Genomic DNA, 27125 nt, shown 5'->3' with positions numbered 1-27125 from the left:
CAAAGATGTTTCTGTACACCTTTTTTGAAAAGTTCAAATTTACCAGAACATAATACATGTAGGAGAAAAAAAATAATTTGTGGTTGAGCAAGTGGTTGGAAAGATTTGATGTTATATTTCACGAAATATTTTGGTAAATTGAATTCTCATGATTTACAACTATCCTTGCTTTCATCTTGTGATTCAGTACCTACGGAATACAATGATTTGGTTTATCCTACACAATGAGGATTGATAAGGCGTTGCGTGAACGTTAGAAGTGCAGGGATATAGACGATCCTCTCTATCTATCAAATGCTGTCATAAATGTTCGCATAATTGGAAACTTTTTGCCGGTATACGACAAACTTTAAAGTTGTCTGATCTCATAGCATATCTATAATAACCAGTTTTCCTGTATTTATAAGTATCTGTGAGCGATTTAGAACATGCCTTGCACAATTTGGATGACCTAAGGTGTTTATGATAAAATTAACGGTACCAATGTTCTTGCACTAGATGCGCATTTCGACAATACATGTCTCTTCAGTGATGCTAGTGGCCAAAATATTTGAAATCCAAAGCTTATATAAAAGACGAGGAGCTATTATTCAAAAGGTTCAAAAAGTATAGCCAAGTCCGTGAAAGGAATCAGAGCTTTGAACATGTTGAATGAGGGAGATACATTCCTTAATTTATAATAATTTCTATCATTTTTTAACGGCAAATTTTAAAAGCACAAAAAATCTATATTTTCATGCCAGTACCGAAGTACTGGCTACTGGGCTGGCGATACCCTCGGGGACTAATAGTCGACCAGCAGAGGCATCGACCCAGTAGAAGTAATAAAATTAACGGTACCCATTTTCTTGCACCAGATCCGCATTTCGACAATACTTGTCTCTTCAGTGATGCTCGTAAATAAATTCCTGACGCGTTCGAAGTTTCATATTTCATTCAAGCCAATCGAATCTTAGATACAACAATCAGGTGAACTTAGAGGTTCGAAAGAAATCAACATATATTCACACTCAAAATGAAAAAAAAAACCAACAACAGTCGACAAAAATATAAGGCTAATAATGGACAAGCTCAAACAACATGAAATGTACTGGGGGATGATAAATGATACACATGAATAATTTTTATCGTTGAAAACTGTATCTTAAATCATCCCTTTATCCTTGGTTGCTATCAGATGCTTTACCTGTACAGTTTTTGCTAGGGTGCTCTCTTCGAGGTCCGCGTTAGAAGTATAAATAGTGGGCAGCTATTCAGTGTAAATTGTCATTCGTATCGGAGACGTTGATAGAAGAAGACTACAAAAAGGTTGGACTGTTTATATTTAAAGACGAGTAGCAGGATTAGTCATACAAAGTGGAGTGTTTGAAACCTGTTGAGAAAATATAAATAGTTTCGGTTCCGTAGAAGTTGTATAAACAGGGATAGTGCTAAGGTTTTGCGTTCCACATCTCTCACTATTGCAGTGAGTGTTTGCTCTAAATACCTTATAAGTGCTACCCTGTTCCAACAGTTTTTATAAATATATTTTAATAAAGTTTCATACCACTTTACTAGTATGCATATTTTGAGGGGCCAGATGAAGGACACCTACGGGTGCGGGAATTCTCGAAGATCCATTAGGGGCCACAGCTGTTGTCTGCTCTATGGTCGGGTTGTTGTCGCTTAAATATATTCCCCATTTCCTTTCTCGATTTTATCAACCCGTTCAAAAAGTAGAAAACAGCCGAAGGCAAAACACGAGTCCTCATTGCAGCGCGAAAATTACGCACCCGGAGTCGGGCCTGAACTTGTCCCTATATAGAAATGAGTAGTGGTTCAGTGAATAGGGACGTCTTACTAAACTCCAAAACATGTTAATGAACTAAAATTTAAAACATACAAGACTAACAAAGGCCAGGTGCTCCTGGCTTAGTACAGACGCAAACATTAGGTGGATAAAACATGTCTTGTGAGATCTCAACCCGACTGTATACACAAAGCCAATTTAAAAAAGGAGAAACGTACAGCAATAAACACAGTACAATTCCTTTTAAAAGAACTTACAATCTGATGTCAGAACAAGCAACAACAGAAGCCAGGAAAAATGACTATGATTTAAAAACATAATAAACCAGTAAAAGTCTGAAATGGCCTGAGATGGTCTGAATTTTCCTCGACATTACCCCAGTATAAACCATACTCGATTGTATAGATTTGTGCTTGACCCTTAGCCCTGCCATTGAAATAGCTGGAACTATTGCTCGACTAATCTGAAATAGTCTTAGTGTACAAGCTCTTTTTTTTACTACTTTGGAATGTATTTACAAAAAAAGATTTGTGCGTCAAAAAGGTAATTGTGTACTATATTTTCATTCTTGAAAAAAATGTACTAAAAGCATCGTTGTCAAGTTTATTTGGTGCATCTGATGAACTTTTTACACGAGAAGTTTTCAAGCTTTTTGAACACATCCGAATGGAATCAAAGTAACATTTTCCGCCTATCCTATGTCAAGAGCCTCTAGCCTTCGTTAGTCTTGTATGATTTTTATATAATTTGTGTTGGTGAAATGGTATATATGTATCATTGACGAAGTCACAAATCACTGCTGACAAAGGTGAACATGCGACCTTTCAAACGTATTCAACATTCCCTAACAAATAGCTTGTGGACATACCCACCACATTAACGCACTGCTCTTATTAGTTTTTTAATACAATCTTCATCCAGAGTGCGCGAGAAATATATGTCTATGAGTAGAAAAGAGATAACAGTCCATCTAAATAGAACATTATTGTATATCAAGGCTTTGTAACGTCACTCATGCTTTTTCTGGCTAGACACATTCTTGACACATTTTACCAGTACTAATATCAATACCGTCCTTCTGCTTTGGTCATACTTAAAAAAAAGTTTGACCCAAAGTTAACAAATCCTATAACAGGTTTGCTCGTAAAAAACTTTTTGATGCGGAATAAATACGCAGAAACCTGATCTATGTATTGTAAGGCTTTAATTTCTCTTAGTAGATAGTTAATAAAAATTAGAGGAAATTTACAACACGCAAACCTTATAAAAGAGGGACGAAAGATACCAAAGGGACAGTCAAACTCATAAATCTAAAACAAACTGACAATGCCATGGCTAAAAATGAAAAAGACAAACAGACAAAAAAAAATACCGTTACTTAAGATTATTGTACTTTTTTTAAATGAGGTTTTGTTATCTTATATTCATATTAGTCTCAGTATTATTCTAAAACGAATAAACATTTCAATTTAATTTTTCTTTCTACGTACTTGATTTCTTAAGCTTTAAAAAAGTATACCAATCAAGGATATGCGTTGTATAGATTTTAATATCTGTCAGTCTGTGTTTACTTCGTCCTTGTCGAGATTAATCATTCTTGACATTTAAATACATGAAAATAATTATCGTTCAATCATTAAATAAAACGAAGTTAAGTTAAATTTAAAATTAAAAGAAAAAAAATAGAAAAGAAAACATCGGACGGTGGTAAAGGGCCAATTTGACACAAATTTTGTATAATTAAAATGTCAAAAAAACCAGACCAAGGATTTGTAATGACGACAATAACAATCAAAACCAAGGAGTGAACAATTTGTCAAAGACTCACGAAAACCAAAGGACATTTACATCAACCGTTATAAATAATGATTAAGAAACAACACGAACTCCACTAAAACTTGGATTGAAATTAAGATTTAAACGTTATAAAATGTCTTTTTAAAAGAAAATCATTGTCAAGCTTGTAGACGGAAATGTATGACGTTTGTTTAGTGCACTAATAAAATAATACAATGAAGTGTAATGGTATTTTATTTGGATATATTCAACCAAAACAAGGTTATATTATTTTACGGACATATATGTTTTGTAATTTTTAAGATTAAGAAATAATTCCTTCATATCATGCTCTATATATACTCATTTTAACATGGGTATAGGCATTATATTTGTCTGTATTTTACACTGAGCGTTAGCGAGGTGTAAAATGTGGTCAAATATAATGCCTGTACATTATATTCTATTACATTACATTTCATATTTGATTAAGTTTAAAAAAAAAAAAAGAACAGGGTAATATATATGTTGTTCGATATAACATATATTGTAAAAGCTTATGTAAGCTACTTGAATGCATATATTTTATAGGATAACAATGGAAATAACTTTAATATAAACATAAATTTGTGTGCATATGTCAAATATATTTTGTGCTCATTAGAACACGGCTTTGTATAAAAACCGTAAAAAGAACGTCATATTAGATCATTGAATTAATCTTATTCAAAACTTTGGTTTTTTTCTCTATACATTGTAATTACAGTATTCGACATGTCCATTTGACCTTTTTGTTATATCAACAATGCGCTGAACATCAGATCTTCAATCAGACAAAATAAAAGAGGGACGAAAGATACCAAAGGACAGTCAAACTCATAAATTCAAAATAAACTGACAACGCCATGGCTAAAAATGAAAAAGACAAACAGACAGACAATAGTACACAATACATTATATTAACATGAAAAACTAATGAATAAACAACACGAACCCCACCCATAAATTTAGTTTAGATTTTCTATAAGACAATGATATGTCCAAACGCAGTTAAAAAGTAATTTGACATGGATTCAAAAACAAAAACAAAAGGTTATAACATGTACAAAAATGTTGTACATGTTATAACTTGTATAATGCATAAATACAAGTTATAACATGCACAAAAGTAACTCATACATTTTTTGATTGAGTTAAGTCTGCCAATTGATATGTTATCGTATGTTTTTCTATGTTGTGATGTTATGCTATTGGATCAGAAAAAGGGAGAAGGTTTGGATCCATTAAAACGTTTAATCCCGCTGCAAATGTTTGCACCTGTCCTAAGTCAGGAATCTGATGTACAGTAGTTGTCGTTTGTTTATGTAATATATACGTGTTTCTCGTTTTGTTTATATATATTAGACCGTTGGTGTTCCCGTTTGAATGGTTTTACACTAGTAATGTTGGGGCCCTTTATAGCTTGTTGTTCGGTGTGAGCCAAGGCTCCGTGTTGAAGGCCGTACTTTAACCTATAATGGTTTACTTTTTAAATTGTTATTTGGATGGAGAGTTGTCTAATTGGCACTCACACCACATCTTCCTATATCTACTAATTATTTTGGGTATAATACTCCTCCCTCTCGTTTTATAGCATGCAAAGACTAAAACGATGTGTTATATGCCTATACTCTGTAAAAGCAAGAGAGAGCTGAAATAGTTTTCATCGGACCAGGCTTCTTCATTATCAATATCTTTGGATCTACTCTTCAATATTTTTGGCCTTCAGCATGCATGACTTACACATGTATGTAAATTTAAAACTCATTTTTTTTATAAACTATAAGGTCCTATAAGATCATTGCATGAGGTGAATTTCATTTTGATGTTTTAAATATATATCCTCTACACTAAAAGCATGTATTTGTGGCCTTTTGATGTTGTCAGCTCCATGGGTGGGTTTTCTTGTAGACACTTAACCCATTTCCATTCCCCATTGTATTTGTAGAAACGTCTATCTTGGCCATTCTCTTATGTCTTTTATTGTCTAGAATGAAGGTATTTTACTATTGCCTTCAAATTGGACACTCACAATTATAATTCATCAAATAAAATATGTCCATAGATTGTGTTAAGAGGATCATAAGACATGTCCTTAAGAAATATCGTATGACAGGTCTTAGGAATGCTTCGTAATATCGACCCCTGGACATTATCTGTATCAAAAAAGGACAAAACATACTAACATGAAGGAATAATAAAAACGTTATGAAAATATTATTGAGGTTAATAACATCTGTTGCGATAATAGAAAAATATCCTTATTTTTCGATTTTGTACAAGTTAAACCCATTTTTAAGCATTATTTTGTACATGTTATAACATTTACGAGGTAATTTTGTACATGTTATAACTTGTATTTTTGCATTATAAAAGTTATAACATGTACAATATTTTTGTACATGTTATAACCTGTACAAAATTGCAACTCGTACACGACAACATTTTCCAAAAGACCAAAAAAGTGAAGAAGTATATTGAAACAAAACACATTTGACTAACAGGTTGAACAACTAATGTTCTTCAACCCTGCTGACTGCCATTGGCGATTGCCAAATAAAAATGATCACAAGATGTAACAAAATGGATCTTAATATAAATTTAACACTAAACAGAAAAAAACCTTTTAACTTGTGGCCACGATGTTATGCCACAAGTATACGGTGTCAATATTTTTTAGTACACCAGTTCCGGATTTCGACAATAAATGTCTCTTCATTGATGTCATTGATGTCATTGGTCCGGATTTCGACAATAAATGTCTGTTCATTGATGTCATTTATGTCACTGATGTCACTGTTGAAATGAATTACAATTATAACTTTGGGATGATTTATAGCCTTTAATGTTCGATATGAGTCCAGGTTCCGTGCTGAAGGTCGTACTTTGACCTACAATTGTTACTGTTTATATATTGTGACTTGCATACTATTTTCGTTTAAATTATTTAACATTTGTCAGTTCAGGGCGTTGAATAGCTGACTGTGGTATAGGTATATATCATTGGTAAAGGCCTTGCGCCGACCTATGATGTGTCATTAGGTCTCTTGTGGATATATGTAGTTGTCCAATCTTTTTGCCAATTATGACTATGACAGACCAGTCTTCTTCAAAGGGCCTTCGTCGGGTACAATATAACACTTGTTTCCATAATGACTTTCATTTAATGTGACACATGTCCATGAACTAGCTGTTATTCTGTATAATCTGCTCATGGCATATTTCTGTAAAATAAAAACATTTAGGTAAGACCCTCCTGTGAATAAGAGCACACTTTGTGCACTGGTTGTCACTTGGTATATATTATCTGTACAATTTTTAGGACCCGTACGAATACATGTATCAACTTACATCTAAACCATACAATGCAATGAACATGTACGCATACAGACTTACCTTTTAGCCAGATATGATGGACATGTACACATACATGTATAGACTTATGAAAAGTATACCAAGACTGAAAGAAAATTAATAAAACAGATAAAAACCCTCAAATATTAGCAACATAAAGACATGCAAATAAGAGTATCAATAGAGTAGCCATGCCACAATTCAATTGAGATAAACTAACGACCTAATTTATAAATCATAACAAAACAAAGATTCAGGTTTGGTCTCATTACATTACAATAAAAAGTAGTTAGTCGACGTGTAACATCAAGACCTGTTTTATTCAGAGTGGCTGAGGACTGAGTTATCATGCATCTCAATTCAGTAGGACTGAGTTATGTCCCTTGACAATTAAGTGTATCAAATGGCACTGAATAATGTGTTAGTTTTGTACATCATGTAGGATTTTAACTTTTGGAATAGCATATTCTTACTTATACATGCTGTTATATCTGAAAAGCAATGGCATGGTCAATTGGAAGGTGTATAATTTGTTAAACAGGTAACTACTACAACTGTTTTGTGTGACAATTATATAACAACTGTGTTACATTAAATATTATTAATTTATAATATTTAAGAGACAGCAAAAAAAGGACAAAAAACCCCAAAGAACTTGTTATGAACATTTAACACCTCAAACCTACTAGAAGTGGATTACTTTTAGTCATTAGAGTTAAAGAAAACTATAACTTATGCGATAGAATATTTAAACGCCTTCCAAATATATCTCTTTAGTTGCAAACATTAAACATGATATGTATAAAACAAAATATTAAAAATGTACTAGGCTTTTGAGAAGTCATTTCTGAAAGGAAGAACTAATACAAAAGTAACACAAGTGTGTGCCTTCTAGCTCATTAGCTGAAAAGCATCATGTGAGTGATTGGCATTACTTAAAATCATTAAATATATTCTGCGAAACATTTTTGACATTTATACGAAATCTGTGTTTCAAATGATACTTGGAGGATCCTTAGGTTATTTACAGTTTCATGAAAATAACTGGAATATTTTGTGTTTACTTTGAAATTAAAAAATGCCATCATACTTAAATGGTTCACGGGATGCATTACGCAAAAAGAAAATAAAAACAGATAAAACCCACAAACATCAGCAATAGGAAGACAACTTGGAGTATCAATACAATATCAAAACACACAGTCACACGCAACCGTACGGCCTTCAACAGTGAGAAAAAAAAACCAATATTGCGTATAAAGATATAGGAATATGTTTTATGAGTGCCATTGCGAGTCGACAACGTACTCTCCATCCAAGTCACAATTTATAAAAGTAAACCAGTATAGATCAGGGTACGGCCGGTCTTCAAAGCGGAGCCTTGTCTCACACCAAACAGCAAGCTATATTGTGTTATTAAACTAATTTAAAGGCCCCGAAATGAAAAATCTGAAATAATTCAATTGGAGAAACTTAAAGCCTAATTTTATATAACAAAAATATATTCAAGTTTTGCCATGATCTACGTCTCATAACATTTCAATAAAACGTAGTTAGGAAGCTACCATTTGATTTTAGGGGGGTATAAGATGAAACTGTGAAAAAGGCAGGTCATGAATTTTGATTCAAGAAAGGCAGAATGCGAAACTTTGCAAAAAAGGGCAGATTGACAATTGATGTAAATTAAGGTCAGGATAATCTAATAAAAAAAGGCCGAACCGAATAAAACGAACAATAAAAAGGGCAGGACAAAATTTGTCATCCTATCTAGATCCCTCCGCCTTATGTTTACCAGCCTTAAATTGAAAAAGTTGAAATTATAGGACATTTTTGAAGGAGAACTTACTTTGTCACATGAGTTTGCGGTGTTAAATTGATCCTTATGTAATAAAAGGTCCAGACATAAAAAAACCAAAAAAAACCCCATTTCAATTGAAAAAATTAAGGTAATAAACATGTAATCGCAAATAGGGCCGGGGTGTATTTTTCCTCTAAAAATAATTCTGACACCAAATTTGAAGGGAAAAAATATATTGTGGTCACGCAGATGACAAAAACAAAAATATTCTGAATCCAGATTTTCCTATACGTTATGTGGTTAAGTTTTGACGGGGAAAAATGAGTTGATAGACAAACAAAAAAATCTGACTCGTGCAAAAAAAAAAACAATACCCTCCCGCCTTTTGAAGTTTAATGGTTACTTCCTATCGGCCTAACTTATAACAAAACCATTCAAGTTTTGCAATAAACAGCGTCTCACAAAATTACAATCAATCGTAGTAACTCAACGTATCAAATCAAGATCTGCTTAAGTGAGAGTGGCTCGGAAGTGGGCTGTCCTGCAACTTAATTCCTTAGGACTGATTTATGTCCCTTGATATTTATGTTTATCAACTGACAATGAATAATGTGTTAGTTTTGATACACAATGTAGGATTTCAATTTATGGTATAGCATTGATTTTTACTTATAAATCCTGTTATAATTGAAAAGCATCTTGAATTATTTAAATCTTGGACCAGATTATAGAGGTGGATTGGTTGACTATGAGACAACTCAACTGGTTAAATAACGTTGGTGTAGACAACCAAAGGTGGCCGTACAACCTTCAATAATGAGTGAAACGCATACCACATGCGGCCGATTTTATTACATGCACACAGCATTTTTTTAATAATCTTAAATCTTTAATCAAAAAGTAATAAGTCAACTTCTAACACCAGGATCTGTTTACGAGAGAGTTGCTTAAGTCAGACGAACTGAGTTTATGTCCCTTGATAATTTTGCTTATCAAATGGAATGATAATGTATGACTTTGGTACATCCTGTAGAATTTTAATTTGTAAAATAGCATTGATTCTTATTCATTTAGGTTGTCATATTTGAAAAACAATGTAATTGTGTATTGTAATAAAATTAACGGTACCAATTTTCTTGCACCAGATGCGCATTTCGACAATACATGTCTCTTCAGAGATGCTCGTGGCCAAAATATTTGAAATCCAAAGCTTATATAAAAAGTGAAGAGCTATCATCCAAAAGGTTGTAAGATATGTGATTTGTTAAACAAGAAACTAGTACACCAGTTTTGTGTGACAATTATAACAACATGAAAGATTGTAAACTTACATGTTTCTGAGAGACAGCAACCAACGACACAAACTCTAAGAGAGCATTTTACATACCTAAACTACTAGAAGTAGGTTACTGAAGACTGTTAGATAAACTGTAGAGAGTTATAAATTCTTCGATGAATATTTAAACGTCCTCCAAATATAATTCTGATACTTGTAGAATCCTTAAATAGTTATAAAAAAGAAGATGTGGTATGATTGTCAATGATACAACTGTCCATAAGAGACCAAATGACATAGAAATTAACAACTATAGGTCACCGTACGGCCTTCAACAATGAGCAAAGCCCATACCGCACAGTCTAATATAAATGGCCCCGTAATGACAATGTACAACAATTCAAACAGGAAAACTTATTTATGTACACAAAAATGAACGACAAACAAATATTAACACATAAACAAATGAAAACCACTGAATTATGGCTTCTGACTTAGGATAGGCACATACACACATAATTTGGCGGGATTAACCATTCTTGCAGTAAACCAACCCTCCCCTAACCTGGGACTTTGGTATAACAGTACAACATAAGAACGAAGTTCAACTATAAAATAAGTTGAAAAAGGCTTAACTCATCAGATTAACAAAAATACAAGTGAACGTGGCCGGGTACTTGTAAATCCCAACTAGAAAAAGACACTAGGAACAGATCTGAGAGTACTCGCAGTTAACTTACAGCTAGTTCAAAGCCAATAATAACTTACAAAAAAATCATGCATCTAAGACCAAATAAGGTTATTTACAACTTTATGTAAATAACAGAAATTTTGTTATACTTCAGAATTCAAACTGAATTAAAATTGCATTCATATTTAAATAGTACGTAGTTCACAAATGATTTATTACGCGAAAAGAAAGAAATAAAAGGAAATAAAGGCAGAAGGATTAGGTCTTTCATCGGTAAATATATTCCGTTATTGGGCTTTTTAGAAGCAGTGTGCACGAAATGTATTCGTAATTTGTGTGATGTTCATGTAATACTGTATTTTTGTCTGATTATGCAATGGGAATAACAACCATTGACTATTATATCAGTTATCATATTGTTACGCTAAAATTGAGTCAAACTGACAGGCGAACATGCGGCTTCATTTTGTTTGTGCTTTCGGCACCTGTAACGTTATGTGTTTTGAAAACCTGTGTTAAAATTCAATCGAACATCTCGTTATTTCACTGCCTTTTGGTATCACAGTTAATCATCACATCGTATTCAAGTATTAATATTTGTGGAAATCAGATCGGCACAAAAAAAACCAACCCAAACCTAATTTGTTGATACAATTATAAAAGTAATCGATTCATACTAATTTTAGTAACACTAACCGAACCTTCATTGATATCCCAAAACTTTGCATTGACCTTTCAAAAGTGATCTTTTTATTTAAAGATTTAAAATATAATATGTTTTTTAACGGAATATACAGAGGTAGTTGTTGAGATTTTTGCTATTTGAATTTAATTAATTTTAAAAAATCAAAAAAAATCGGTATCACTGTATAAATAGTTATCAAAGTACGCCAGACGCGCGTTTCGTCTACATAAGACTCATCAGTGACGCTCATATCAAAATATTTATAAAGCCAAACAAGTACAAAGTTGAAGAGCATTGAGGATCCAAAATTCCAAAAAGGTGTGCCAAATACGGCTTAGGTAATCTATGCCTGGAATAAGAAAATCCTTAGTTTTTCGAAAATTTCAAAGTTTGGTAAACAGGAAATTTATAAAAATGACCACATTATTGATATTCGTGTCAACACCGAAGTGTTGACTACTGGGCTGGTGATACCCTCGGGGACGATACGTCCACCAGCAGTGGCATCGACCCAGTGGTGTAAATAGTTATCAAAAGATGCGTTTACAGAATATAAAATTTCAAAACATATTCTGATTCAATTTTATTTTCATTTAATTTATAGAATTTTATTTTCATAATAACACCATCATATATTTGATTTAAATATCTTTTTGAAATTTATAGATTGTTTTTATTTCTTATTGATGTCAATTTATTTTTCCATTTTTTTTTATATTTCCAAATATTTGAAACCGATTAAATTACTGTTTTTAGTTTATACTGGTACACTGGAAAAAAAAACTGAAGTTTAAAAAAATCTTTTTATAATCTTTAATCTAGATTTTTTTTTTCTTGTAACCAATATTTGTGATCTGAAATTATGCAGTTACGGGAACCTCATAGATGGCACTTTTTTAAAAACAATATACTTCCAGGAAACAACTGAAATTCGCTGTAGTATTAGGCCATGTTCACACCAAACGCCGTGTACAGTAAACATGTTTACATTTGGTTTAATGTAATGTACACTAGTTTCACATTAAATTTGTTCACATCTATATACCTTGTTTAGCTACCTGTAAATAAGTTTTGTTCCCGATCATATCATTCTTTGTTATATCGCGATCACTAATACTATTATATATAATAATATTGATAAATCTAAACTTAAACTATGTGCAAACCTATGCTGTCGATGAATAAAACTGCAATTTGTTTACATGTGCATGTTAAACAAATTTCGTTGTAGAAGGGTCTAAATAAAGCACAAACAAATTTTACCAAAAGACCAAACAAGTGAGAAAAGTTTATTTTATATTAATTCATTACCAAATAGAAATCAATAAACTTGCAGCAAACAGTATTCGGAAGGCCACTATATACCGTATATATACAACTCGTCTGAACATCAACCCAACAATGTTAGGTCTGTTAATTTGCTTTCGCAAATTTTTGGTTCTTTTCCCGCTGGGATTCGAACCCATGCTACTGTGATATCGTGACACAAGATCGCCTGCACTGCAGCCGTCCCGCTAGACCACACGACCACCTCTACAAAAATAAAGCTTTCAGTGGACGTGTGTTACCTTTCCTCGTCAGTTTTAATCTAGGGGCGTACTACAATATATGATATTATTATATATTTATACACATTGAATTTTTGTAATAATGAAAAAAATATCATTCTTGTTCAAATTTAATATCGTATTATTATTATAGGTCATTTATACGTTATCTAAATTAGGTAATCTGACACACTTGAATACATCACCTCTATGTATATCATAAGTTTTGTTATATATAATTTCAGTACAAAAAACAGATTATAATTCACGTTCATTGGTGGAAAATAGAAACCGTCAGTCCACAACTACAGTGATTACGACTTCAACCAAAACTAACTTTCCAGAAATATCTTCAGGCAAGGTTTATTTCTATTCCATTTCGAAATAATTCTGTGCAATACCATTAATTAATTTATAGTTACAAATAATTCTTTACAGATATACATAAACCAACAAAAGATCGGGTATGACTGCCGCTGATACAACTATCAACATTGTTTATAACAACTAAATATCACAGGACGGTCTTCTAAAATTTGCAATAGATATAAAACAATTAAATCGAGACAACTAACGCTTTTATGATATGTTGTGTACGCAACATATTTGGAAAACAATTAAATGATAGACAGCAACAACCACAACTACTGAAATACATGTTCCTCACTTTAGACAGGCGCACACATAATATATTGGGATTTAAAAGGAACAACCTTTTGACTTCCACAGACAGTAGTATAATAACGTAACATAAATACATTATATTTTAAGGGTTGATGTGGATTTTATTTATTTTTTTCTATTTTTTCTGTTCAAAATTTACATATGCAATAATTATTTTTCAATAAATCAATTAAAGGGGTGTTGTTTCCTTAAATGCAATCGTCAATATGTTGATCTAAAATGGACAGATGGATATTTTGATGTACCTTATTATGTAATATATATTAGGTCAGTGTATCCAGGATACGAAGACAATCTGCGTTAACGCGCGTTTACTACAAACAGTAAACAGGCGTTTATTTTTTTTAAGAAAACAATAAGACACACCTTTCTCGCTTTTACGTTAAGTAAACGCAAAAGTAAACGCCCGTTTACTCTTACTAAAATTAGAAGACGTGCGGTTTTCGCGTTTAAGTCCGCGTTTACACGAAAACCGCGCGTTTACTTTTTATTTTTTAATAAGACACGCCTTTTTAACAAAATTAGAAGACGCGCGGTTATCGCGTTAACGCGGAGGTAAACGCGAAAGTAAACACCCGGTAAATTTATGTCTAGTTAAATTTCGGAGTTAAAGCAGCGTAAACGCGGTGTTCATGTGAAGTACACGCGAGTAAATGCCGCGTTAACTTTTTAGGCCTGTTTACATATAATGCTTGGTCTGCACCCAACTGTACGTTATTATTGTCAAGATACATAATATAAAAAGTTCTTTGAGCCTTTTTTTGATAGACATTTATTCATAATGAATGGTAATAATTCTTTTTGATTTTATTGAACCATAAAACTATTTTTTGACTCTTCACATTTTACATAATCCGCTTTCGAAGTCGGTTCGACTCATCAGTTTTTATTATCACTATTGTTTCATGCACCTCTTTTTTAAATTCATTTCAAATTGCCACGACCTGACAAGCAACATATTGGGTATTGGAAATCACGTATTTTTTACATCTTTTCTGAATTGAAGATGATAAAGATAATAAATTTGCTTTTTTTAACAATCACTTGCCAATAAGTGTCTTTATGACATCAGTTTAGGCAATATCCTTGTTAATACGGAATGTTCTTATTAGAACCTGACTTTAAGATCCGTCTATCCAAAATGTAAATTTAAAATAGAAACAACTTCAGGGAAAATTCTGAACGAAAAGTCCTTTATCAAGTGCCAAAATCAAAAGCTCAAACAAATTAATAAATGGAAAACAACTGAATTATTTCTATTTTGGTACAGGTATTGAATTACTAGTATATTGACAAAGTAGATTAAAATCGCAACATTTACAGAGGTCATCATGATTGCTTGACCGTTTTGTAATATCTGTTTCACTGATGTTAGCTGCGTTTAAAATTAATTCATATATATATTTTTTTCAGTTGACGTACACACTGGAAATGTAGAAACACAGATCGATGTGTCGTTGTCATTATTTCCACCAAATGTAGAAGAAAATGTGACAATGAAAACGCTATCGCCAACTGCAGGTAAAAGTGATGTGATATGAGTTTTGTTCGTGTAGTATTCAATGTATCACACATTCTAACACCCAGTTATGTTATGTTTTTTTTAAACCAGTGTTTCAAGATCAGATCGAACCTCTTGATAGTTTACCGTTTTTTGGTGATCCAGTTCATCACGTAGGATTCTAGTACATGTATTTAAATTTACGGATATCAATTCGGCGCATAATACACCTCAACCTAACGTGTTGGTACAGTTATGATTATCATCAAAGCATGTTTATCTTAATAACACTTACTTAACATTCCTTGCTATTTTAACAATTTTGCAATGACCTCACAAATCATTTTGTTTTAATAATACTATGACGTGTTTAAATATAAAATAACAATGTAGTTCTTACCATTTTTCTTTATCTGAATTTAATTTGGTATTTGATTTTAGCAAAAATCAAAAGATGAGTTTGATTGAATATGTCAAACAATTGTAACAATAAAGATTGCAGCAAATGGATACAATAAATAGTGATATTCAAACTCTTGTAGATAACACTTTTTTGCAAGCTTTCCATTATGTGCTTTAATCTGTTACAGTTTTAAATAAGTGGCAAAATCCGTATTCCATAGTCAGCTATAAAAGGTCATCAAGGAAAATGTAATACCATGTAACCGAGAAATCTAACGGCCTGGTAACAATTCAACACAATAAACAACAACTATTCTGAAATATAAAAAAGACGATAATTACTGAATGACATGAACATGTACAGATAAGGATAGTTTTATGGAAATAGAGTATAAAATGCTATTTTTACCTTTATAATTTGCATCGATGCAACGTCTTCGGTTTCCATTTCACTAGGGAATAACGGTAATTAATTGCAACCATTGTAGTCATAACCTTAAATAATATATTTTTAGTGAACCCAGAACCAAAAGAAATGTACAGCACGGACGATGAAGATCTATCAGGTGATAATGGTATGTTAAACGTCGTTTATTTTTTTTAATTTATAAATTTCTAGTATGACATTCAGTACGGTTATGAAGCTATATATATATATATTCTTTGAAATACGACAAGCAAATCATGCGCCCATGACACAGTCTTTTGTTGATATCTAGGTTTACTGTTTGGTCTTGGTATGTAAAATTTTGTTTAATGACATGTAGAGGTCTACATGTATTTGTTATCACTAGCGCATTGTGTAAAGATTTACTATTGGTGCCAAGATGCATATAAATTCACGGAAAAATATAATTTGATACGAATTCATTACGACACGTTTTAAGAAAAAAACCATTATTAATTGTCAAATTATTATGTAGTTTTCAATTTTTTTCTACGATATGAGGAAATTGCCTGTTGACCATATAAATCGTAGGCCGACGATATCAAGTCTGACATTAGTTTATTACGACGGGCTTTACATATTTCAATAACAACTGTATGGCTTGGTCTAATTAAGACCCTCAAATTACTTTCGTACTTGTATATAATACTGGAGTCGGTTTCACAAAAAGACTTAGGACTGAGATCGGTCGTTAGTATACTGAATTGTGTATGACATTATATCAATTTTAGTTGTTTTTTTATAAATCGACTCCAGATCATTGTTTTGTTTCTTATAGTTAACGGAATTGTGACATATCAGGTCCTTCAAATATTCTTTTGATTCTTTTGTGCTCATATGATAATATAACTAATGGCTAATGTTTTATCAAAAGCTGCAATTATATGCAAAAAGTGCAAATAAAAAAGGTGGCATTACTGTTAAAGTGAAGCTTTTTCTTCAAATATAAAAAAAAATGTGTATGGTACAGTTATATGAATCCTTACTGGATATTCAATTCATGCAAGTTTCAAAGCACTGGCTAGGATGTGAATTCTAGCCTCGGATACTTTTAGTGTCCTAATAGCTATTCAGAGTGTGGCAGTAAAACACTTTCGATACTTATCTTGTGCACGACACGTATCCTTACAACAAGCGTAAGGCATGCCAATTACTAAAAAGTTGTGAACCAAGTGCAAACACAAGTCTCGCTGAAATATAAAATACAGAAGGTCTGGAACATAACAGCTAAATCTGGCTGCCAACTTTGCATTGGAAGGTGGTAGTAATATTTCAAATTGATATACAGTAAATGTAAAGACAAAATACAATGAATAATGCCATAACTGAAGCTATTAAGCGGATAATATCACAGCGAAGGTGTCCACCAAGGTCACGTTACCATTGTTCAGTTGTTGTGTGCAGTATTCTCACAGACACAGTGGCACGTTTGAAAAAAAGTAAAAACACAAAAATACTGAACTCCGAGGAAAATTCAAAAGGAAAATCATAAATCAAAAGGCAAAATCAAAAGTCCAAACTCATCAAACGAATGGATAACAAATGTCATATTCCTGACTTGGTACAGGCATTTTCTAATGTAGAAAATGGTCCACTTTGAACCATCATAATGATATTGACAAACAGAAGGATCCTGAACTGTGCACTACTCGTCACAGACTATTTCAAAAATTAAACAGATATCAACTACAGAATTAACTACGGTTTCTTTCGATTCTGAATAATTCATTTATATTTATTTATTGCAGTGGATGAGCCAGGTAGACACGAAGGAACAAATGAGTCTTTATCCTTATCACCCTCAACGGAGAATACTCCGACAATGAACACGATGTCGACAACTGCAGGTAAGAAATAGTATATGGTAATGATAATATTTAATGAATTTTGTTCCGAAAATATTTGATGTAATAAAAAGTGGACAACAACTGTCATATTCCTGACTTTGTACAGGCATTTTCTTATGCAGAAAATGATGGATTGCACCTGGTGTTATAGTTAGATTAGCCTTTCACATGTATGACAGTCGCATCAAATTACATTTCATTAACAACGATATGTGAACAACACATACAGACACAAAAGGTGAAAAATGTCAAACATAGAGGTAAATCAGTTTTTTCAGTATCGATCTGATGAGTTAAACCCATTGTTATTGATTAATGTGGTTAAAACTTCACAAGTCATTGGTGGTATTTGTAGACCAAAACACGTTTAATCGCGCAACGCAAAAAAGCAAGTCCGAATTTTCCAATCTAGTGGTTGCCATTTATTGCTGACTGGATTGTCATAATTTTGTCTCTACTTTAAGAATTATGAAAGGTACTTTCAATTTTGAATAGTTCATATATATTTACTTATTGCAGTGGATTTACAAGAAAAACGTGAAGGAAAAAATAAGCCCTTATCCTTTTCACCCTCTACGAAGAATGGTCTAACAATTAACACGATGTCGACAACTGCAGGTAATCAAAATTATATGATATGGAAAAAACATTCTTGAAATAAAAGATTTATCAAAAAATTTGATAACATTTAACATGTTTAAGTAGAAATATAGTGCGTACACTTAAAATTTGGATACACAGTATATTGCTTCAAAGCTAAAACCAATAAAGAAAACTGATATTTTCTGAATATGAATATGATTCTCAAATCTTATTGTGTAACGGTGTTTTTGAAAACTACTCGCGCCTTAATTATAAGAACTGGTATACGACACTGCACCCGATCTCATTTTATAAAAACAACAACAGTTGTTTACCGATGTTTTTCCGTATCGTCCCTTGTATCAGGCGTAAATACCAGTATCGACCCAGAGGGCTTGGTATAGAGCGTAGGCTGAAACCAGGGCCGTTATAGAATATGGCATGTTTTTATCTAATGATCACATATTTTCAAGCTGGATAAGAAAGTAAGCATATATCAAATTATGTTTTATATTTTCAACGAAAATTGAAAAATAAAACATTTGATGAACAAAAACTTAAAAAGCATCGTTTTCGAGGGCTCGGAAAAGGTGTGATGCAAAAATGATAAACTCAAGGTAACGAACAATAACTGAGGTAAACACACGAGTTCCAAACGTAGTTAGAATGGGTGCGTCAAAAGAGCAAGCCCCTCTTTTGCTATATATTCGTTATTTGCATAAATTTCGAATCCACATTCGGTAACGATGTCATAATAAAAAAAGAACACTATAAAACCACCGTTCATCGATGAAATGTCTCAAAGACTTTCGAAAGTTAAAAGTTAAAAATATAAATCTGGACGTGAAGTTAATTACTAAAAAATTATCTGAGTGTTCAAGAAGGAGATCATGTAAAGTATGTAACATTTGATGTTTGCTTTTATAAAAAGTGTATCGATTATCAATGATTTAGTTGCTTCTTGTTTTTCAGAATCGTACTTTCATTGGACACGGGACGTCACTGAAGAAAAATCCACAACACAAAGAGCATCTAGAAATGGTTCTCTCCAAGGGAGATCAGTGTTGCTATGGAATCTTGGCTGCTTTATAATGTCTGTTTCGTCTTTATTTGTTTGAAGATGTTTGATCAATAGAAAAGAGATATGGTACCAAGATGAAAGCAATTGCTTTTACTTTATTTATTTTGAGCTCTATATTAAATGCTCACAAATTATTTGATTTTTGATTTTTAAAGAATATTTATCATGATGTGATGGTAAAATCCCACAAGATGAATGCTGGGAATTGAATGATTTGTTTTTATTTTCATTGTGTCAATCGAAGCATTTATCTCCAATTTTATGGACACATAATTTCCTTGTGAAATAATACCAATTTCTATTCACTAGTACTGGTCCAGCTGGCTTTAAAACCTGGTTTAATCCACCATTTTCTACATAGAAAAATACCTGTACCAAGTCAGGAATATGGCAGTTATTTTTCATTCTTTTCATGTCTTTTGTCTTTTGATTTTGCCTTTTGATTTGGGACTTTTCGTTTTGAATTTACCTAGGAGCTCAATATTTTTGTGACTTACGTTTTACCGTACAGCCTACAATTATAACAATAATCATACAACGTAGTCAGCTATTAATTTTGGGTACTAAATGTATCTCAACTTTGCACTTGTTTGAATTAATAACTATTTTGATCTGAGCGTCACTGATTAGTCTTATGTAGACGAAACACGCTTTGGTTATTAAATCATAATATTGGTACCATTGATAACTATTTACACACTGGGTCGATGCCACTGCTCGTGGACGTTATGTCTCCGAGGGTATCACCAGCCTAGTAGTCATGACTTCTGTGTTGACTTGCATTTCAATTATGTGGTCATTTCATATAATTCGTGTCTACAAAGGTATGAATATTTTCAAAGTACTTAGAATGTTCTTATCTCAGGCATAGATCACCTTAGCCGCATTGACACAAACTTTTGGAATTTTGGGGTCCTTAATTTTCTTCAAATTCATATCTTAGTTTTATTTAATAATTGTTTTGATCTGATCATTACTGATCGAGACGTAACGCGCGTTTGAGGTCGAAAAAAATGTTTTATTTTATCACGGTCAACCGACAGTGCGAACTATATCCATCGATATACCAGGTCCAGAAAAAAATAGGAACTCAGCAGCATTGACAACCTTGATAAAATTTTGAGCATCCCTCTGGTATCTTTCGCTCCACTTTCATCAACATTATGTTACGTTGGGATAAACATTATATCTGTTAAAATTTATAATACAAATTATGTTTATTAACTAGACCAAATGTCATAGTTATCACGTTAATGATTGTCATCAATTATTGACATCTTTTCTATTTCAACAGTCTGGATATTCATATTTGATTTGATTTCCTCATTGATTCTATAACACCCCTTCTGTACTCGTTAATTACGTAATGTCATCTCACCGTCCTTGCAAATAGCAAAGAAATAAATCAGAATGTTCATGTATAAATGATGTATATGTATCCGTCCATTATAAAATCGACAGAAGTTGAAAAAAGTTCTGTAGATACCAACAAGTATAACGCCCAACCACCATATATTAAAATATCCATATACATATAGCAGAGAAAACTCAAGAAAAAAAAACAGTAAAGAAATCACAACCCTCTTGTTGAAGAAGAAGTTGTCGATAAAGCAGGCAAACAACTATTGGACTGATTATAGTCGTTTTGGTTTTTCTAATCACGATTTCGTATTACATGTTGTATCTTGTTACTGATTACGCGTGATTCTATTAATGACATTTATCGAAGTCGTTGAATCTTATAGAGTTTATTACTCGAATGATAATCAGTTTTGCAGATTTTTCACGTATATCAATCACTATGGCACTACTTAAAGAGGAATACTATATACGATCATTGGGCGACACAAGATATGCTATATACGATCATTGGACGACACAAGATATGCTATAAACGATCATTGGACCACACAAGATATGCTATATACGATCATTGGACCACACAAGATATGCTATATACGATCATTGGACGACACAAGATATGATATATACGATCATTGGACGACACAAGATATGCTATATACGATCATTGGACGACACAAGATATGCTATATACGATCATTGGACGACACAAGATATGCTATATACGATCATTGGACGACACAAGATATGCTATATACGATCATTGGACGACACAAGATATGCTATATACGATCATTGGACGACACAAGATATGCTATATACGATCATTGGACGACACAAGATATGCTATATACGATCATTGGACGACACAAGATATGATATATACGATCATTGGACGACACAAGATATGCTATATACGATCATTGGACGACACAAGATATGCTATATACGATCATTGGACCACACAAGATATGCTATATACGATCATTGGACGACACAAGATATGCTATATACGATCATTGGACCACACAAGATATGCTATATACGATCATTGGACGACACAAGATATGCTATATACGATCATTGGACGACACATGATATGATATATACGATCATTGGGCGACACAAGATATGCTATATACGATCATTGGACGACACAAGATATGCTATATACGATCATTGGACGACACAAGATATGCTATATACGATCATTGGACGACACAAGATATGCTATATACGATCATTGGACCACACAAGATATGCTATATACGATCATTGGACCACACAAGATATGCTATATACGATCATTGGACCACACAAGATATGCTATATACGATCATTGGACGACACAAGATATGATATATACGATCATTGGACGACACAAGATATGCTATATACGATCATTGAACCACACAAGATATGCTATATACGATCATTGGACCACACAAAATATGCTATATACGATCATTGGACCACACAAGATATGCTATATACGATCATTGGACGACACAAGATATGCTATATACGATCATTGGACGACACAAGATATGCTATATACGATCATTGGACGACACAAGATATGCTATATACGATCATTGGACGACACAAGATATGCTATATACGATCATTGGACCACACAAGATATGCTATATACGATCATTGGACCACACAAGATATGCTATATACGATCATTGGACGACACAAGATATGCTATATACGATCATTGGACGACACAAGATATGCTATATACGATCATTGGACCACACAAGATATGCTATATACGATCATTGGACCACACAAGATATGCTATATACGATCATTGGACGACACAAGATATGCTATATACGATCATTGGACGACACAAGATATGCTATATACGATCATTGGACGACACAAGATATGCTATATACGATCATTGGACGACACAAGATATGCTATATACGATCATTGGACGACACAAGATATGCTATATACGATCATTGGACGACACAAGATATGCTATATACGATCATTGGACCACACAAGATATGCTATATACGATCATTGGACCACACAAGATATGCTATATACGATCATTGGACCACACAAGATATGCTATATACGATCATTGGACGACACAAGATATGCTATATACGATCATTGGACGACACAAGATATGCTATATACGATCATTGGACCACACAAGATATGCTATATACGATCATTGGACCACACAAGATATGCTATATACGATCATTGGACCACACAAGATATGCTATATACGATCATTGGACCACACAAGATATGCTATATACGATCATTGGACGACACAAGATATGCTATATACGATCATTGGACGACACAAGATATGCTATATACGATCATTGGACGACACAAGATATGCTATATACGATCATTGGACCACACAAGATATGCTATATACGATCATTGGACCACACAAGATATGCTATATACGATCATTGGACGACACAAGATATGATATATACGATCATTGGACCACACAAGATATGCTATATACGATCATTGGACGACACAAGATATGCTATATACGATCATTGGACGACACAAGATATGCTATATACGATCATTGGACCACACAAGATATGCTATATACGATCATTGGGCGACACAAGATATGCTATATACGATCATTGGACCACACAAGATATGCTATATACGATCATTGGACCACACAAGATATGCTATATACGATCATTGGACGACACAAGATATGATATATACGATCATTGGACGACACAAGATATGCTATATACGATCATTGGACCACACAAGATATGCTATATACGATCATTGGACCACACAAGATATGCTATATACGATCATTGGACGACACAAGATATGCTATATACGATCATTGGACCACACAAGATATGCTATATACGATCATTGGACCACACAAGATATGCTATATACGATCATTGGACCACACAAGATATGCTATATACGATCATTGGACGACACAAGATATGCTATATACGATCATTGGACCACACAAGATATGCTATATACGATCATTGGACCACACAAGATATGCTATATACGATCATTGGACCACACAAGATATGCTATATACGATCATTGGACCACACAAGATATGCTATATACGATCATTGGACGACACAAGATATGCTATATACGATCATTGGACGACACAAGATATGCTATATACGATCATTGGACGACACAAGATATGCTATATACGATCATTGGACGACACAAGATATGCTATATACGATCATTGGACGACACAAGATATGCTATATACGATCATTGGACGACACAAGATATGCTATATACGATCATTGGACGACACAAGATATGCTATATACGATCATTGGACGACACAAGATATGCTATATACGATCATTGGACGACACAAGATATGCTATATACGATCATTGGACGACACAAGATATGCTATATACGATCATTGGACGACACAAGATATGATATATACGATCATTGGACCACACAAGATATGCTATATACGATCATTGGACGACACAAGATATGCTATATACGATCATTGGACGACACAAGATATGCTATATACGATCATTGGACGACACAAGATATGCTATATACGATCATTGGACGACACAAGATATGCTATATACGATCATTGGACGACACAAGATATGCTATATACGATCATTGGACGACACAAGATATGCTATATACGATCATTGGACGACACAAGATATGCTATATACGATCATTGGACGACACAAGATATGCTATATACGATCATTGGACGACACAAGATATGCTATATACGATCATTGGACGACACAAGATATGCTATATACGATCATTGGACCACACAAGATATGCTATATACGATCATTGGACCACACAAGATATGCTATATACGATCATTGGACGACACAAGATATGCTATATACGATCATTGGACGACACAAGATATGCTATATACGATCATTGGACGACACAAGATATGCTATATACGATCATTGGACGACACAAGATATGCTATATACGATCATTGGACGACACAAGATATGCTATATACGATCATTGGACGACACAAGATATGCTATATACGATCACTGGACCACACAATAAAAACAATAAAGAGTTACACATCCGACAAGTATTTTTGGGATAATAAGCTTTGGCTGGTAAAACTTATGACCAAATGTTTGGACAGCCTTGCATATACATATTTGAGGAAGAAATACAGTGCAAACTGTATCCATCAATATACAAGGTCTTCCATAAAAATACCGACCGACTAAGTCATTGACAGCCTATAATATTAATATGGAACTTGTGTCTCTTGTGATATAATGACAATATCTAAACAAGTTCATCCTTACTTTTCAAAGAATCCAGAAAGGTTTATTCTCTATATATGATCAGACATGGTCGCTTTTTTTTAAACTTCTCGATAAAAATCAAGAAAAAAGAAATTTAGACCTTATAACTTAAGTTTTTGAAATTTTGCTCAATTATTTACCAATAACAGTAATTACACTGGTGAGGCTAATATGTACAATCAGTTAAGAAATTTAAAACTTAAAAAAAAGAAGAGGAAAATATGTTCTTTCATGGTCACTAAACTCAGAATGGCAGCCGTAAATTTTATAAGGGATGATAGAGTCCCAAATTTTCTGCAAGCGTAAATCCCACTGAGCCCAAAGTAGAACATACATTTCGCGGGAAAATGGAACAGAAACACAGTCCACAATAAACAAAGAACTATAGACGTTATAATTGTAAAGTATGCAAACAAAAAAACTCCCTGTTAAAACTTGATGATTCCACCTTTTGTTTATTGGTATAAAAGTAGTTTTTAGATTGGTTTTATTTTCTTATCTTATAACCAACAATATTTTTTTTTACCAACTCTTTCAATTGAAGAGAATTCTCTATTGAAACATGTATATCAAGTTCCTGTACACAACGTAACATGAAATGTTTTTGGAGGGACAGTATTTTTTAGACTAAATATTGTAAGGGATGTGGGATGTTTAGTGAACTAGTATGAGTAAGTAATATCTGATACCACAGCGCTCAGCAACATATTTGTATTTTTTCCCTTTTAAGTCCATGAAGTTCATTTCGTGCTTTTTTCAAAACTATAATGAAAATTATATGTGATCATCCTTATGTCATGCTATATGTTATAGGCAATTTGCTGTCTGTGTTTTCAAGACGAACTCCATTCAATCTTAGTGTGATTTTGATAAGATTCCACAGAAAAGGAACAGGTTGTGTTTTTGATAAAATGAAATTAAATGGCTGAATTTAGAAATAAATATGAGAAGATAGCCCTCGGTAAATAAATAGACAAAACGCAGACAATTTTGTGTACTCATATACGTGTTACTTTTTATGGACTACATTGGTGACTTCACATATACGGGTTTTTAAAGTTTATTTCTTGAATAAATAATTTGTTTTTTCAAACCCTTTTTTTGCGATTCTCCTAATACAATTAGTGGTTGTTCAGTATGAAACATACTGGCAATTTAATCTTTCATTCGCGGTATCTATTCAAATGAATCATATTGCCTTCTTTTAATTGATAAATGATTTTTGAGACTTTTGACTGCTGTTCCGATATTTTGAACTATGTAATTGGGCATTCTTGCCGCATTTTTTATTTGCCTTCTGTCCAATGATTGAGTTTTTCCGAAGAAGTGTTGATGTCTTAGCCTCGTCTTACCGTCAAATGTCTCGTAAGGGACATCGTCAGTGATTATCCTTAGATTTATTTTCAGTTAGATAACTATATCTTAAAGGCAGATCATTGAAAACTTCTATATATAAACAAATACGGAGATTTGGCCTTTTGACAATGACAGATTTATAAAAGCAGAACAAATACCGTGAACATTAACAGAATAACTCACGGCTGTGAAAGTCATATGGAACTCAAAATAAAAAAAAAATACGCATATGTTTTTTTATAACTTACTGGCTAGTTTTTATTATAAAACTTATGTACATTTACGTTTTTCTCAAGAAAATGCAATGTCCGAATTGAGAAGAGTTGTTGTTTCGTCGGCATGTTTTCAGTATGTAGTTACCTCAGCGTGACCTTTCTGGTAAATATCCGATGTTCAATATATTGAGAATGGATAACCAAACTTAAACAATGCCCGTCATCAGGATACACTATATCTTAGTGTACATATTATACATGTGCTAACCGGCGTATCCACGCTTCTTTGTTGATTATTTACAAACGGGTGACAATCCTGAAACTTCGGATT

General features: G+C 33.1%; 1 protein-coding gene across 1 annotated transcript; it reads left to right on the top strand.

Annotated features, from left to right (window-relative positions):
• The first annotated feature begins 14420 nt into the window (after positions 1-14420).
• LOC134688171 (uncharacterized) lies at positions 14421-19537 on the top strand. Its single transcript, XM_063548643.1, has 6 exons — positions 14421-14427; positions 15053-15160; positions 16058-16117; positions 17739-17837; positions 18357-18455; positions 19392-19537. The coding sequence occupies exons 1-6, from the start codon at positions 14421-14423 to the stop codon at positions 19535-19537; spliced, it is 519 nt and encodes a 172-aa protein (XP_063404713.1).
• The last annotated feature ends 7588 nt before the right edge of the window (positions 19538-27125 follow it).

The sequence above is a fragment of the Mytilus trossulus genome, chromosome 10 (genome assembly GCF_036588685.1).
Source record: "Mytilus trossulus isolate FHL-02 chromosome 10, PNRI_Mtr1.1.1.hap1, whole genome shotgun sequence".
Classification (NCBI taxonomy): domain Eukaryota; kingdom Metazoa; phylum Mollusca; class Bivalvia; order Mytilida; family Mytilidae; genus Mytilus; species Mytilus trossulus.
The sequence above is the reverse complement of the archived record's forward strand: the minus strand, read 5'-3'. Positions and strand labels throughout refer to the sequence as shown.

Excerpts from the sequence above, each read along its gene's own strand:
- LOC134688171 (XM_063548643.1), top strand. Across the intron at positions 16,118-17,738 it reads AGATCTATCAGGTGATAATG|TGGATGAGCCAGGTAGACAC; the intron begins GTATGTTAAACG and ends TATTTATTGCAG. Across the intron at positions 18,456-19,391 it reads CACGATGTCGACAACTGCAG|AATCGTACTTTCATTGGACA; the intron begins GTAATCAAAATT and ends CTTGTTTTTCAG.